The sequence below is a fragment of the Elgaria multicarinata genome, chromosome 1 (genome assembly GCF_023053635.1).
Source record: "Elgaria multicarinata webbii isolate HBS135686 ecotype San Diego chromosome 1, rElgMul1.1.pri, whole genome shotgun sequence".
Taxonomy (NCBI): domain Eukaryota; kingdom Metazoa; phylum Chordata; class Lepidosauria; order Squamata; family Anguidae; genus Elgaria; species Elgaria multicarinata.
In genome coordinates, this window is record NC_086171.1 from 92,919,824 (window position 1) to 92,933,836 (window position 14,013).

The 14,013-nt window shown below is 46.2% G+C and overlaps 2 protein-coding genes across 3 annotated transcripts in view; one reads left to right on the forward strand and one right to left on the reverse strand.

Annotated features, from left to right (window-relative positions):
• Positions 1–9,187, reverse strand: part of PLEKHM1 (pleckstrin homology and RUN domain containing M1) — a 34,085-nt gene extending 24,898 nt beyond the window's left edge. Inside the window, exons 1-4 of one of the 2 annotated variants that reach the window (XM_063132790.1) lie at positions 5,072–5,303; positions 2,785–2,864; positions 2,157–2,252; positions 283–530 (exon numbers count right to left, since the gene is read on the reverse strand). In XM_063132790.1, coding sequence (XP_062988860.1) covers positions 283–530; positions 2,157–2,210 — 302 coding nt within the window. In that variant the 5' untranslated portion in view covers positions 2,211–2,252; positions 2,785–2,864; positions 5,072–5,303. Of the gene's footprint in view, positions 1–282; positions 531–2,156; positions 2,253–2,784; positions 2,865–5,071; positions 5,304–9,110 lie in introns of those variants that run through there. The other variant, XM_063132800.1, reaches the window with a different exon arrangement.
• A 2,076-nt stretch (positions 9,188–11,263) lies between these two features.
• On the forward strand, positions 11,264–12,643 carry LOC134399642 (paraneoplastic antigen Ma1 homolog). Its single transcript, XM_063127760.1, has one exon. It carries the CDS (start codon positions 11,264–11,266, stop codon positions 12,641–12,643), a length of 1,380 nt encoding a protein of 459 aa, XP_062983830.1.
• The last annotated feature ends 1,370 nt before the right edge of the window (positions 12,644–14,013 follow it).

Consider the following 14,013-nt stretch of genomic DNA (forward strand, 5'->3'; position numbering starts at 1 on the left):
GACTGAAGAGAAGAAAACATGAGGGGGTTGGGAGGTGAGTACGAAAGGACAGCCACATCACTTGGTTATTGTCTGTATCTACCGAAGCCCTTGCATGACTTCCAAAAAGAGAGCAGAAGTCCCTTCATCAGCCACATCCCCTTGTGTTACACAGCTCTGCATTCAGAAATTTACCCCGGGATCACTCACTCATCCACCCTCACCCCAAAGTGATGTTAAAGCACACATAGTTAGTAAATGTTGTAATCTCATCTCACAAAATAGCAGGCTGCCCTTCTTCACCTGTGTGTGATAGATTTTAGCAGGGCCCAGAACACTGGCTGGGGAAGGGGCAGACGCCCCCCAAATTTTCTCCCTTTTGCTCCGACTTCTGCTTTGATATGCTTGGCCTTCAAACCATGCACAAACACTGCCTCTAGTGCACAGCAGAGGGTGTTGGCGTCCCCATCGTCACTGGTTACAAGTGCATCAGAGGTAACATAATGTTTCTGCAGGGCCTTGATGGAGTTCACCAGCTGCTTCTTGATCAACTAGAGTAACAGAGAACACAGGCTGTATTAGGCTGGGCCAAGATTAGAGAAACCACCTCACTCCAAGATTATTGCCAATAGTGTTGTGGACAGTGGCAGGGCCTCAACTGGTGCATACTGTGTTATGTCCTGGGCACAGCAGCTCAAGAAGGCTGTTGGAAAGAGTATGGAAACAAATTATGAAGCTAAGGCCCATACAGACACTACTTATGAACGATTTGAGACTGAGTCATACACCCAGATTCAAGATGACTAATCTGTGTCTGTTTGATCATCCAGCAGTATGTATCTCAGGTAATAAATCCAGCACTCTTTCCTCATTATGAATTATCTGTTTAAGCTCTCTACACACTTGATATCACAGCCAAGAAGAGGCTGATTAAGGAGACCTCTCAACTTGACGATGGAATTATCTCTAACTCTTAGTTTTCCATGTGGTATTGTCATCTTGCCCAACAGGAATACTTAGAAGATTTATTTTTTCAAACTGTGCTCATCTGCCTTTCTTGATGGCAAATGTTAAAAAAATCTACTTGATCAATGTATTTGTATACATGGTCAGAGGATGATCTAGAACCATGAATATTATTTATTGTAAGGCAACCCTAGAATGAGATTTCTATCTAAGGTGTTGGAAGTCCCCCCCCCCCAGCTTTCAGATTTTGTGAAGATGTGCTACTTGTTATTAGATCAAGAAAAAATGCCATCCAAAGAACTTGTTTGTGGTGGCATGACATAAATTTCTCTAGACAAGTGCCATTGCCTGTACTACTGATCATTTCACTATTTTGCTTTAAGTTTGCTGGGAAATACCTTCTGTTTCTTCCATTTTATGACAAAATTACTTATTTTTTATTGCACTTCTTTTTCCTTTATTAATTTTGTAACCTAGAGTTATAAACAGTAAATTAAACTAGAACTCAATAATTTAGAGTATGGATATGAGTTTAGAACAGGGGTGGGCAACATGCAGTCCTCATGCACCCCTGGCCTCTTTTGTGGCCCTGGATGGCCCCAAATTTGATGGTGCAGCAGCAAATAAAATAATTTCTTTTGTCTTTTAAGTCTCTATATCAGTTTGTTGCTGAATTTCAGTGGCACACCAGGGTTTTGGTTTTTTTGCCACCAATAGGAGTGTGGCATTCAGGGATCCAGAGAGTGGAAAGTGGCCCTGGACTCCCCCCACCCAAAGTTACCCACTTGTGATTCAGTAGGAAAGTGAATAAAAGTACTGGATAAGCTCAGGTAAGACAAAAAATTAGGGAAAGGGGAGAGAGAAATGCTGGCGACTATCAATATTGTTTGGAAATTTGGGAGGTGTGCCAATGTGCTGTGCCCAGAACGAGTCCCATAGCAAGCTCCAAACTAGTTTTCTCTATGACTGAGAGTGGCATTCAGTTCAAGTGCCACCATCGATGGTTGACAGACATAGCATAATCTTTCCTCCACTGAACCCCAACAGGATGGAAAGGAGTCATGAAAACGACCCATGTGTGGTGTGACCCATTACAAGTTACACTCAGCCCCTTCCTCTACAAAGCCATGGAAACTGCTTCTTAGCCATGGCATATCCCTACAGCCAATGCAGCCTCCTCTCCATAGAGCAGCTCAGCAAACTGTATTTACCTGGGTAACTTCCTGTGACCGGCATCCATTCTGAGCTGTGTGGTTGGAATGCATGTTTATCTCTGCTTCTGCCCAGCTCCAGAATTACATGATAACCTGAGGAAAAGCAAACAGAAAGCAGGGTAGCTGAGTACCACATAAACAAGATCACAATTTTGAACTCTGTATTGTTTAATCTGGAATACCTACCACCTCCTGTTTTAGGTAATGACAAGCATACTTAAGTAGAGTTAGGGACTGGAGACACATTGCACTGGGGGTGGGGAACCTTGACAGGACCTCCACACCCCTCCTCAGCCCCCACTCCAGTGGTTATCTCATTAGCTCCAATAGGTGAACGGTTGTGTGTGTGTGTGTGTGCGCGCGCATGATCATCGGGCAGGGCCCAAGCATGAGTAACTCCTGTTCACTGAGCCTTCACAAGAGAAACTTCACCACAGCGCTCAACAGTCTGCCAGTAGCTGTACTACTTTCCAGTTTCCCAGACCCAATATCAGTTTACTAGTCTGCCTGTCCTCCCATGTTTTAGGAAGCCAATTCACCAGTCAAGACAACCAAAGCGCCAGGATGTAAGCAGCTGCTCTTCACCTCTAGTCAAATCACAGGCTGCAGGTACACAAACACTGACCTGCTCTGATGGGGACAGACGGCCACAAAGTTCAAGCAGCAGACAAATGAGAAAGCCTCTGGCAAAAGCTGCATAGGTACCTGGAGAGAAAGGATAGGGAGGGGAAGGTGGTAAGCCCCGTGCCTCCAGCCTAGGCTTGTCACAAGACTTCCCGAACTCTGAATGCTGCAGTCTTAAAAGCTGAGCACAGCAACCACAAGCAGCACTTCTCCTGAACTCTGACCTCCTGTCCAAATGGACAGGAACAAGCCCTCCTTTCCACAGAAAACAGAGAGGTAGTATGGAGCAGTGGTTAAACCTCTGCCCCAGAGTCCCAAATTCGAATCCCACCCGGCATGGATTCACTGGGTGGCCTTATAGGAGTCACACTCCTTCAGTCTAAAAATGAACATACTGAAGAACGCAGCAAATTCTCATGTAGCCAAGAATTTTTCAAAGTTATGGGAAGAATTGGGACCACAGCCCTGTGGATCGTAACACATCTTTGCATACAGATGGCCCCAGCCTCAATGTATAGCATCTTTAGTAGTAAGGCTTGTCTTGGATAGTAAGATCATGAAAGGCCCTGAGCAAAAACTTGGAAAGCCATTGCTAGTCAGATTAAACCAATACTATGTATTAGTTTAATTAATACTAGGTAGGCAATTAGTTCTTCTACCAATTGTTTGCCTAGCCGAGTATGGTCTAGTGTGCTGAATACATGATAGGACAGCTCCATAACCTACTTTCAATGTCAGGGCTTAACTCTAATATGAGAAATCATACCACAAGTGTGCTTCTGAACATGCATAGAGTGCTTTCCCCTCCCTCCCCTTCCACTGGTGAGAAGAGAGAGAGAGAGAGAGAGAGAGAGAGAGAGAGAGAGAGGAGAGTGTAAAACGGCACAACAGCAAAACAACATGGTTCTGGATCCACTCTGTCTTAAGTTAAAAGTAAATTACTCTGTTATAATAAATAATAATATATTTCTTACCCGCCTCTCCCTTTGGATCGAGGCGGGGAACAACATTAGTATAGAATCAATACATCTTAAAAATTCTTGATTTTACATTGATCTGTTGTTAGTCTATCTTACATACATACATACACACACACACACACACACACACACACACACACACACACAGAGTCCTTACACATCTGGACTTGTAAGAGCAGGTCAGGCAGTGCAACTTTGAAACCTTTGTGCACTAGCTTATACCAGCTTCTGAAATGCTTTTGATTTTAACAGCACCTAAACCTCAACTGTTTTCCTAGGAACTACGAGCCCTGCTTTCTTAAGTCCCCATGACTCTTTCCTTTACTGTTCTCAAGGGCTTAAAATTGAGGGCTTTAAAAAAATTCTATAGCCCGTTCTAGCCACATGGACCCACAGCAAGTCAGCACAGCTCTTGCAAAAACAATGAAAACTTTAAATATAAGATTGCAATCGAAAGACATTTACTTAGAAGTAACTCTTATGATCTAGCATAAAATTACATAGAAAGCCTGCTCTGAATGCCAGGGTTTAGCACTTGAACACATAAATTAATGAAAAAGTCTGTGGCTTTCCCTCATTAAATAACCATCATCATGCTCCATGAGTTTGTGTTTCAGAATGGGTTTGGGACCCACTGCCTTACTCCAAAATCATGTGAGTACTCTCAAATACCAGCATTTACACATATAAGAGACCAAACAAAAGAGGTTGACAGGATCCCACCACAACCACTTGCTATTTGCAACTTCAGTTACTGACAAAACTGGAATCAATTGAAGTTGCCTTGGCACTTCCCATAATAGAACGTTGGGCTACTGCTGGCAAGAAATGTTTTTTCTACTGAAAAACACCAGCTTGCGTGCCAAGGTGAGCAATGGCTCCAAGGCACAGTTCCCAAAAGTCTGTCCCCCAAAAAACACTGGAAGAAAATGTGGGGAAGACAAGGGTACTTGTTGAAAGGCTGCATTTCACAGATTGGGCAGTACAAAGCTATCTGAGGATTCACTTATGGAACCACCATTCTCTGGGAGGCTCATAGCAAATATGTTTCAAAACACAGGGGCCACTGACTGTCATTTTGCTCAGTCTTTGAGCATTTATACCGGAACACTTGGAATAGAATCAGAGGGCACAAAAATGCCTGCAAGTCCTCTAGTACCACCCCCTGGTACAAGAGTAGAATTCTCCATGTACAAAAACATCTCATTTAAGCAGTTTAAATCTATCTATCTATCTATCTATCTATCTATCTATCTATGACACACAGACCAGCACATATAAAGTTGTTCAAGCATTCCACCCACTCACCTTGATGTTATCAATGAGGCAGTCACAAACATATTAAAGCAGGAGCCTAAACCCCGGGGTTAGCTGGCTACTAGTATTCTCCAGAACATAGTTCTTTAAAACTGCACTTCTCAGAAGTAGTCAATTTCCTCCCTCCTTGGCTCATCATTTTTAAGGAAAAGGCAGCTGCGAGCAGATGACAGGCACTAAGTCATAACCTTGGGACAGAAGGTTATAAGCAACCACAACTACATAGTCACACAGTGACTAAGTTGGAACCTGGAAACTTAAAAGCCATTCATCTCTCAGACATGAATACTTTATTCCGCACAACATGAATGATGAGGCTTTTCTTCACCACCTGACTGCATGCAAGGTCTATCTGGGATATTCTCTAGCAAAACCTGTCAGACATATATGAACATATGCAAATTTAGAAATAATGAATATAATTTAGAGTGCAATCCTACGAATGTCTACTCAGAAGTAAACCTTATTGCGCTTAATGGGGCTTACTCATTTCAGGAAGAACCTTCCTAATGATAAGGAGCACTTCAGGTTGAACAGGTTGTGCAGGGAAACAGGCATCGCCTCTCCCAAAAGTTTTCAATAAAGGATTCAGCAATGCTTGTCAGAGCCACTTTTGAGACTTATAGTAAGGTAACTAAAGCAATGGATCACTATTCTTCAGCTTAACTGGAACTCTCTCCATCTCCCAAAACCCACTCCACACTTAGGAAAATCCTCCCTCCCACACATATCTGCTCTCTTCAGGCTTCAACCCCCATAAAGCAGGCCGTGCTGTAAGAAAAACAAACAACCGGCACTAAAACTTTATTTCAAGAAGTAGCTGCTACACAAGATACCTTTGTAATTGCTTTCTGCTGCCGTGGAATCATGGTGGAAACTACATTCCACAGTGGATAAGAACCTTTCAGCTGTTGCTCCTAGGTTTGCATTCTGGGTTCTTTTGATCACCCCAAACAAATCAGTGGGCCTCTTCAGAAGACACCTTAAACATTGCTGGTTAAGACTTTTGGTTAAGCAGCAGGGTTTAAGGTGTCTTGTGCAATGTGTTTTGCTAACCCCTGCTCACTCACTCACTCACTAACCGCTATTGGACCATCTGCAGCAGGGTTAGTGGCTCTCACCGTGGCTTCAAGTGTTGTGCGCGACAGAACAGCTTCTGGTTAGTGCTAACCCCAGAGAACCATAGTTTTGCTATCCACAAAGCCTGAAGTGTTGCCTGAACAGGCCCAGTGTCACACATACTCTAATCCTGCTTATGAATGAGGAACATCTCATTTTCCATCTCCTGCCCAGGGAGGTTATGAAATGAACAAGTTTATATCACCATGACCCAAGAGCTCAGAAAGAATGCAAAACAGCATTTTGAAGAGCACATCGCTAATAATATCAAGTCCAACAATAAAGAATTCTTTAAATATATCAGAAGCAGGAAACCAGCTAGGGAAGCAGTTGGACGACAATGGAGTTAAGGGAGCACCAAAGGAGGACAGGGAAATTGCAGAGAAGCTGAATGAATTCTTTGCATCGGTGTTCACTGCAGAGGATACAGGACAGATGCCTGTGCCAGAACTGATGTTTTCAGGAAGGGAGTCTGAGGAATTGAGGCAAATAGTGGTGGCAAAAGATGAAGTTCTCAACCTTATTGGCAAACTGAAAGCAAATAAATCACCAGGCCCAGATGGTATCCATCCTAGAGTTCTCAAAGAACTCAAATATAAAATTACGGACCTCCTCACAAAAATAGGCAACAAGTCCCTAAGCTGAGCCTCTGTACTAGAGGACTGGAAGATGGCCAATGTAACACCAATTTTCAAAAAGGGATCCAGGAAAATACAGGCTGGTTAGCTTGACATCTGTTCCAGGTAAATTTGTTGAAAGCATTATTAAAGACAAAATTAGTAAACATATAGAAGGGCAGGTCCTGCTTGTTCATCCCTGGCCAATGGCTGGTTGGCCACTGTGTGAACATAGTGCTGAAATAGATGGACCCTTGGTCTCATCCAACAAGGCACTTCTTATGTTCTTAAAGAAATATTTCTATTCACCCCACCCCACCCCTCAAATTTTTAATGGCATGGAATGTGTATTGGTGATGGTGTGAGAGGGAGAAAAAGAGCAAGGCTAGAGCCTAATCTACACCAAGCAGGATATTACACTATGGAAGCGGCATACGGTATGAGTCAATGGGGCCCAACAGTTCTCAGTGCACTTCAATGCACTACTGCTATGAAGCAGTAGTGTGGCTCCTGCCTCTGATATACCGCTTTCATAGTGCAATATCCTGCTTGGTGTTGATTAGGCCTAGGAAGGCGGAGTAAGCAGTGAGAAAAAGAGCAAGGCTAGAGGCTAGGAGATGGCAGAAATAAGAAGGTAAAGAGGTGAGAAAGAGCGAGGCTAGAGGCTGGGAGGGAGAAACAGCAAGGCAAAGGGGCAGAATAGAGAAAAATAGCAAAGGTAGAGGTGAAATTTAATAGGGATAAATGCCAAGTTCTACATCTAGGAAATAGAAACCAAATGCACAGTTACAAGATGGGGGATACTTGGCTCAGCAATACTACAAATGAAAAGGATCTTGGAATTGTTGTAGATCACAAGCTGAATATGAGCCAACAGTGCGATATGGCTGCAAGAAAGGCAAATGCTATTGTGGGCTGCATTAATAGAAGTATAGCTTCCAAATCACGTGAGGTACTGGTTCCTCTCTATTCGGCCCTGGTTATGCCTCATCTAGAGTATTGCATCCAGTTCTGGGCTCCACAATTCAAGAAGTACGCAGACAAGCTGGAGCGTGTTCAGAGGAGGGCAACCAGGATGATCAGGGGTCTGGAAACAAAGCCCTATGAAGAGAGACTGAAAGAACTGGGCCGGTTTAGCCTGGAGAAGAGAAGATTGAGGGGAGACATGATAGCAGCCTTCAAATACTTAGAAGGTTGTCACACGGAGGAGGGCCAGGATCTCTTCTCGATCCTCCCAGAGTGCAGGACACGGAATAACGGGCTCAAGTTAAAGGAAGCCAGATTCCAGCTGGACATCAGGAAAAACTTCCTGACTGTTAGAGCAGTACGACAAGGGAATCAGTTACCTAGGGAGGTTGTGGGCTCTCCCACACTAGAGGCCTTCAAGAGACAGCTGGACAACCATCTGTCAGGGATGCTTTAGGGTGGATTCCTGCATTGAGCAGGGGGTTGGACTCGATGGCCTTGTAGGACCCTTCCAACTCTGCTATTCTATGATTCTATGGGGGGGGGGGGAGAGAAACAGTATGGTAAAGAAACAGGGGAAGAAATAGTGAGGGTAGAGACTGGGCAGAAGGGGGAAATAGCAATGTGAGGGGAGAGAAAGAGCAAGGCTAGGAGGGAAGAAACAGCAAAATACCAACCTGGACATAACATTTGCCCTTGTGCAGTTTCACAAATAGCCATTACAAGGGAGGAGAATGGGGGAGGGAGATTTAAACCTCCCCCGCCCGCCCAATTTGAATTCCCAATTGGGATCACCTCCTCCACAACATGCGCCATTCGCGACGAGGGGGAAGCTACCAGCGGTGCCGGTGGGAGCTTTCCTCCCGCTACAAATGGCAGGTGAGGATCACAGCGACGCAGAAGTTTGTAGCCCCCAGCCCTGCGCAGCCCCGAGCATCGAGCTGCCCCTCCCTCCTCACGCCAGCCAGTTCTGAGGAGGGGTGGGTGGGTGGGTGCGGGTGTGTGTTAGAGAGCACTACGCCAGTGCCAGGCAGGGGCAGGACGCCAGTTGCACACGCACTTCACAGAGACATCGCATCAGAGCTGGGGCGTCGACACCCCAGTCCTGTGCAGGCCTGTTCAGAGCAGGGTCTGCCCGCCTTCTTCCCCACCACTTCGCACGGCCCAGCCCCCACTCACAGTTGCTCCCCGGCCCTTCCCCTTTTCCGCCCCCCACCCCCTTCTCAGCGTCAACTCTCTCCCCTAAAAGTATCGCCTCCCCCCCTTCCTACGCAGCCTCAAAGCGGGGAGCGCGGGGCCGGGAGAACGGCAGGCGGGGAGCGTCTCACCCCCGGCTCAGCGGCGGCACCGGGCGAAGCTGGAGCGGGGGAACCCGGAAGCCAGCGGGGACAGCGGCGGCAGCGCGCGGGCCGGAGCGGGGCTATGACGTCACCGCGCCGCAGCTTAGAGCCGCGGAAGCAGAAAAAGGGCAGAGTGATGCCGAGCGATCACTTCCGCCGCCGCCTTTCTCGCTCGCAGGCCCAGCGTAGCATCCCCGCAGGGAAACCAAGTATTTTATCGTGGCTGTGACGGAGGACAGGCGTATTCCTCCTCTTTCCTCCAGCCACAAAAAGGCTCTTTCTATCAGGTCTTATTTCGTGTGAAGAAGTTTTTATTCTGTATTTTGTATTTGTGTTTTTAACCTGTTGGTTGTTTCTATTACGGTTTTAATTTTTGTGAACCGCCCACAGAGCTTCAGCTATTGGGCGGTATAAAAATGTAATAAATAAATAAAAGGGGAAAAAACGCTTTAAAACGGTTTTAAACATTTAAAAGTGCTTCCCATCTATAAATGAAGCACATGTAACTGAATGCTGGAATTTTAGGGTGGCCGTTTAAGTATCGTCAGGAAAGAGAATACCGATTTGTATTCAGTTTGTATTAAAAAAAACCAAGATTATGGCAACCAGCTTGATTGATAACTGGCAAATACAGGGAGAAAACGTGGAGGCAGTGACAGACTTTGTATTTCTGGGCGCAAAGATTACTGCAGACGCTGACTGCAGCCAGGAAATCAGAAGACGTTTACTTCTTGGGAGGAGAGCAAAGACAAATCTTGATAAATAAAATAGTTAAGAGCAGAGACACCGCACTGACAACAAAGGGCTGCATAGTTAAAGCAATGGTATTTCCCGTAGTAACCTATGACTGCGAGAGCTGGACCATAAGGAAAGCTGAGCGAAGGAAGAGAGATGCTTTTGAACTGTGGTGTTGGAGGAAAATTCTGAGAGTGCCTTGGACTGCAAGAAGATCAAACCAGTCCATATTCCAGGAAATAAAGCCAGACTGCTCACTTGAGGGAATGGTATTAAAGGCAAAACTGAAGTACTTTGGCCACATAATGAGAAGACAGGATACCGTGGAGAAGATGCTGATGCTAGGGAAAGTGGAAGGCAAAAGGAAGAGGGGCCGACCAAGGGCAAGATGGATGGATGATATTCTGGAGGTTACGGACTTGACCTTGGGGGAGCTGAGGGTGGCGACGGCCGACAGAAACCTCTGGCGTGGGCTGGTCCATGAAGTCACGAAGAGTTGGAAGCGACTGAACGAATAAACAACAACAAAATTCAGTTTGCAGATGCTAGTTTATATACACAGGAGTATATTTGCAGCACAATCGTATGTAGGGATCTTTCTCACTGTGTTCAGTGGTGCTTACTCCCAGGTAGGTCTGCCTATAGGATTGAAGATGTATATGTAAAGCAGTAGAGAAATGAGTACACGCCACCCGGTGGGGGGGAGCAGGGAAAACATGCCCTAACATGAAGGAGCTCATTTGCATATAGTGTTGTGCATGCAGCAGTCTCTGGCTGCAGAAGGAGGAGCTGAACTTTGACATGGCTAGTGTTGGAGGTGGTTCCTGGTTTGGGCCTACTGAATCAGCTCTCTTTGCAGCGCACCCCAGTTCCTGGTTTGGGCCTACTGAATCAGTTCTCTTTGCAGCGCACCCCAGTTCCGGTTGCTGCCACCTACCATCCACCTTATTGCATGCCTGGAGGATCCCCATTCATTCACTGTCTCCTGGGCTTGTGAATAAGGCTAAAGGACACAGGCTTCCATCGGCCTACCTAGACCTTGGGAGGGAAATGTGTTAATCAAAAGGTTGTCTCCCATGTTCTATTTTTGTTGCTCGTTGTCAAACTGAATAAATACCAGTATTTATACCTCAGGTGTGTGGGTGAGGTTGCTACTCAGACATCTCTAAATTGGTGTCCCAGGTTTCCTGGGTGAGGGCTTGAGCCTGAGCTAACCTTAAGGGAAAAACTAACAACCCCTAGACATAGAACCCAGCCCTGAGTACCGACCCAAGGGTTACATTTGTGGGGGCTTGTCCGGGATGATCTTTAATTGGTGAGGTAGGTCTGAGTAGTTCCTCCCTCACTCCACGCTGGTAAATTAGACATTTACCCAGTATATAGTGTATAACCAGTAGTTTAAAAGTATGGCTGTGCAGTTTCTAGAAGACTGGTGTAAGGGCCTGAATATTGATCCCTTAAAAGCAATATTGGTCACCCAAATAGCTGAGGGTTGTGATGAGGATGTTATTAAAGAAAAAGTGTGTGACGTTGAAGCTCTGAGTCAGTGCCAGGTGCGAGGGCTCTTCTATAGGCGAGAAGACAAGGCTTATGCTGCCTTAGTTGAAGTGCAAGCGTGGGGAACATTAGAGATTCCCCACATGATTTCTACTAGCTATGGAGAATGGAAACTTGTAATCTACAGGACTTTCCCCCCCAACCAAGATGTGGAATTTCTCAAGAAACTTAAGGATTTCCTAGAACGTGAGGGGAAGAGCATTCCTGATGTGGAAGGACTGTTACAGCCGCCTACGCTAACAACTGCCACAGAAGCCACTGCCTCCACCATTGCTGTGATAGAAGCCATGGGGAAGATGTTGGGGAAAGTTTTGCAGCCTCATCCTGAAGCTACTCCCTACAGAAGGCTGAGGATCTTTTCTGGCAGAAACCCTCCAGGGCCTGGGGAGGAAGAATATGGAGCCTGGATCCAGCATGTTAAAGTAATGATGCAAGATTGGCAGGTACCAGAGGCTGAGAAGAGAAGGCGTTTAACGGAGAGCTTGAGAGGGCCTGCTTTGGAGGTTGTACACAGCTTGATGACAACTGACCCACGGGTTGATGTACAGGCATGTTTAGATGCCCTGGAGTATACATTTGGGAGTATGGAGAGTGCTAAGGACCTTTTGTGTAGATTTCACACCACTATGCAGAAGGAAGGGGAGAAGCTGTCTGTATATGTGCAGCGATTAGAGAAAATACTACAGCAACTCATCCGAAAGGGTGGACTGACCCCAGGACAGATGGATAAGGAAAGAGTTGCTCAAGTACTGAAAGGGACCCTCTGTGATGAACTGTTATTAGTAAATATCCGCATGAGGGAGCAACAAGAAGAGCCTCCAACATTTTCCCAGCTGATGAAGGAAATTCGAGAGGAAGAAGAAAAACAGGCTATTAAAGCAGCTTGTAGGAGAAAGGGACCCACCCGATCGGCATCCTCTCCATCAGCAGTATCATTTCCAACCATGGCAAATGAACCCCCTGCTGAACTGGATGAACCAGTGGCTGTATTCCAAAGTGTGGAAAGAAGCAGTGGTCTCAAAGTCCAAAAGGGAACCCAAAGGAGAGATTTGCAGGGGCCTAAACCTGCACCACCTGCTACACCTCAGGGAAGAGGAGGAAAGACATTTTTTTGTTATAAGTGTGGAAATGATGGCCATATAGCTATCAGGTGTCGAAATGAGGAAAACTCTACTCTGGTTCTGCAGCAACTCCGTAGTACCTGGGAAAACCAGGGAAACGAGAACTAGGCCTGGAGAGGGAGTCACCCAGGCCTAAGAGAAGTTATGGCTCCACACCAAATGACAAAGAAACCAACTCCCCTATGCTTTACTCTGGCCTTCCAGTTGGGTTGGTGGGACCACGTTCAGAAGTCCAGGTGAAGATTGAAAATGCAGCCTGTCGAGCTGTGCTTGACAGTGGGTCTCAAGTCACTATCCTTTTCCAGTCTACTTATGAGAAGGTAACACCCCACTTGCAGATACAACCCCTGACGGGACTTGACTTATGGGGTCTCAGTGAGTCAAACTACCCCTATCTGGGCTACATCATCATTCAGCTTGAGTTTCCTGAAGAAGTTGTGGGGGTCAGAGAGGTGTTACACACCATGGCTTTAGTTTGCCCAGATCCAAAAGGGTTTGCCACCCCACCTGTGATTATTGGAACTAACTCCCATCTGTTTAAAGTTCTGGCTCACTATTGCCAAAAGAAAGCTGGGGATAAATTCTTGGACACGCTGAAAATGCATTCACTGTGTGCTGCAGTTTACCGACACATCACTCAGAGTGGTGTGGAACACGAGCAGCCCTTGGGGACTCTGCAGTATGAGGGGAAACACCCTGTCACCATCCCAGCAGGAACTGAAAAGCAGTTTTGGGTGCGTGCATCCATCCCACCTGCTGCAAAAAGACCCATCCTGCTAGAGCAACCACAGGATCCGGGCCTGCCAGATGGGTTGATGGTGTTAGCCGGGCTCATTGAGGTGCCCAAGGGTGATTTTCCTAGAGTTGCCATGAGAATTGCAAATGTGACAACCCATGACATTTCAGTGAGACCAAACCAGAAGATGGCTGATCTTTTTGAATCAACAGTGGTAGAAACTAGCAGAACCCCACAACCGGGATCTGTGGTGGACCCAGAACGAATTGACTTTGGTGACTCACCCATCCCTGAAGAATGGAAGAGTCGGCTGAGAAAAAAACTCTGCCAGAGGCCTAATGTGTTCTCACTGCATGAATGGGATCTTGGACATGCCAAAGGGGTAGAGCATTGTATTCCCTTAACAGATCCCTCCCCATTCCGGGAACGATCTCGGAAGATTGCACTGTCAGAGATAGAAGATGTGAGGTAACAAGAATTGTTGGGCAATGGGGTCATCTCTGAGTCACGTAGCCCATATGCCTCACCAATCGTGGTTGTTAGGAAAAAGAATGGGAAGATCAGGATGTGCATAGACTACCGGACATTAAACAAACGCACCAGGCCAGACCAGTACACTATGCCTCGGGTGCAGGATGCCCTGGATAGCCTGGTGGGAAGTCAGTGGTTTTCGGTACTTGACCTCCGAAGTGGATACTACCAGATCCCTCTTGCACAAGAAGATAAAGAGAAGACAGCATTC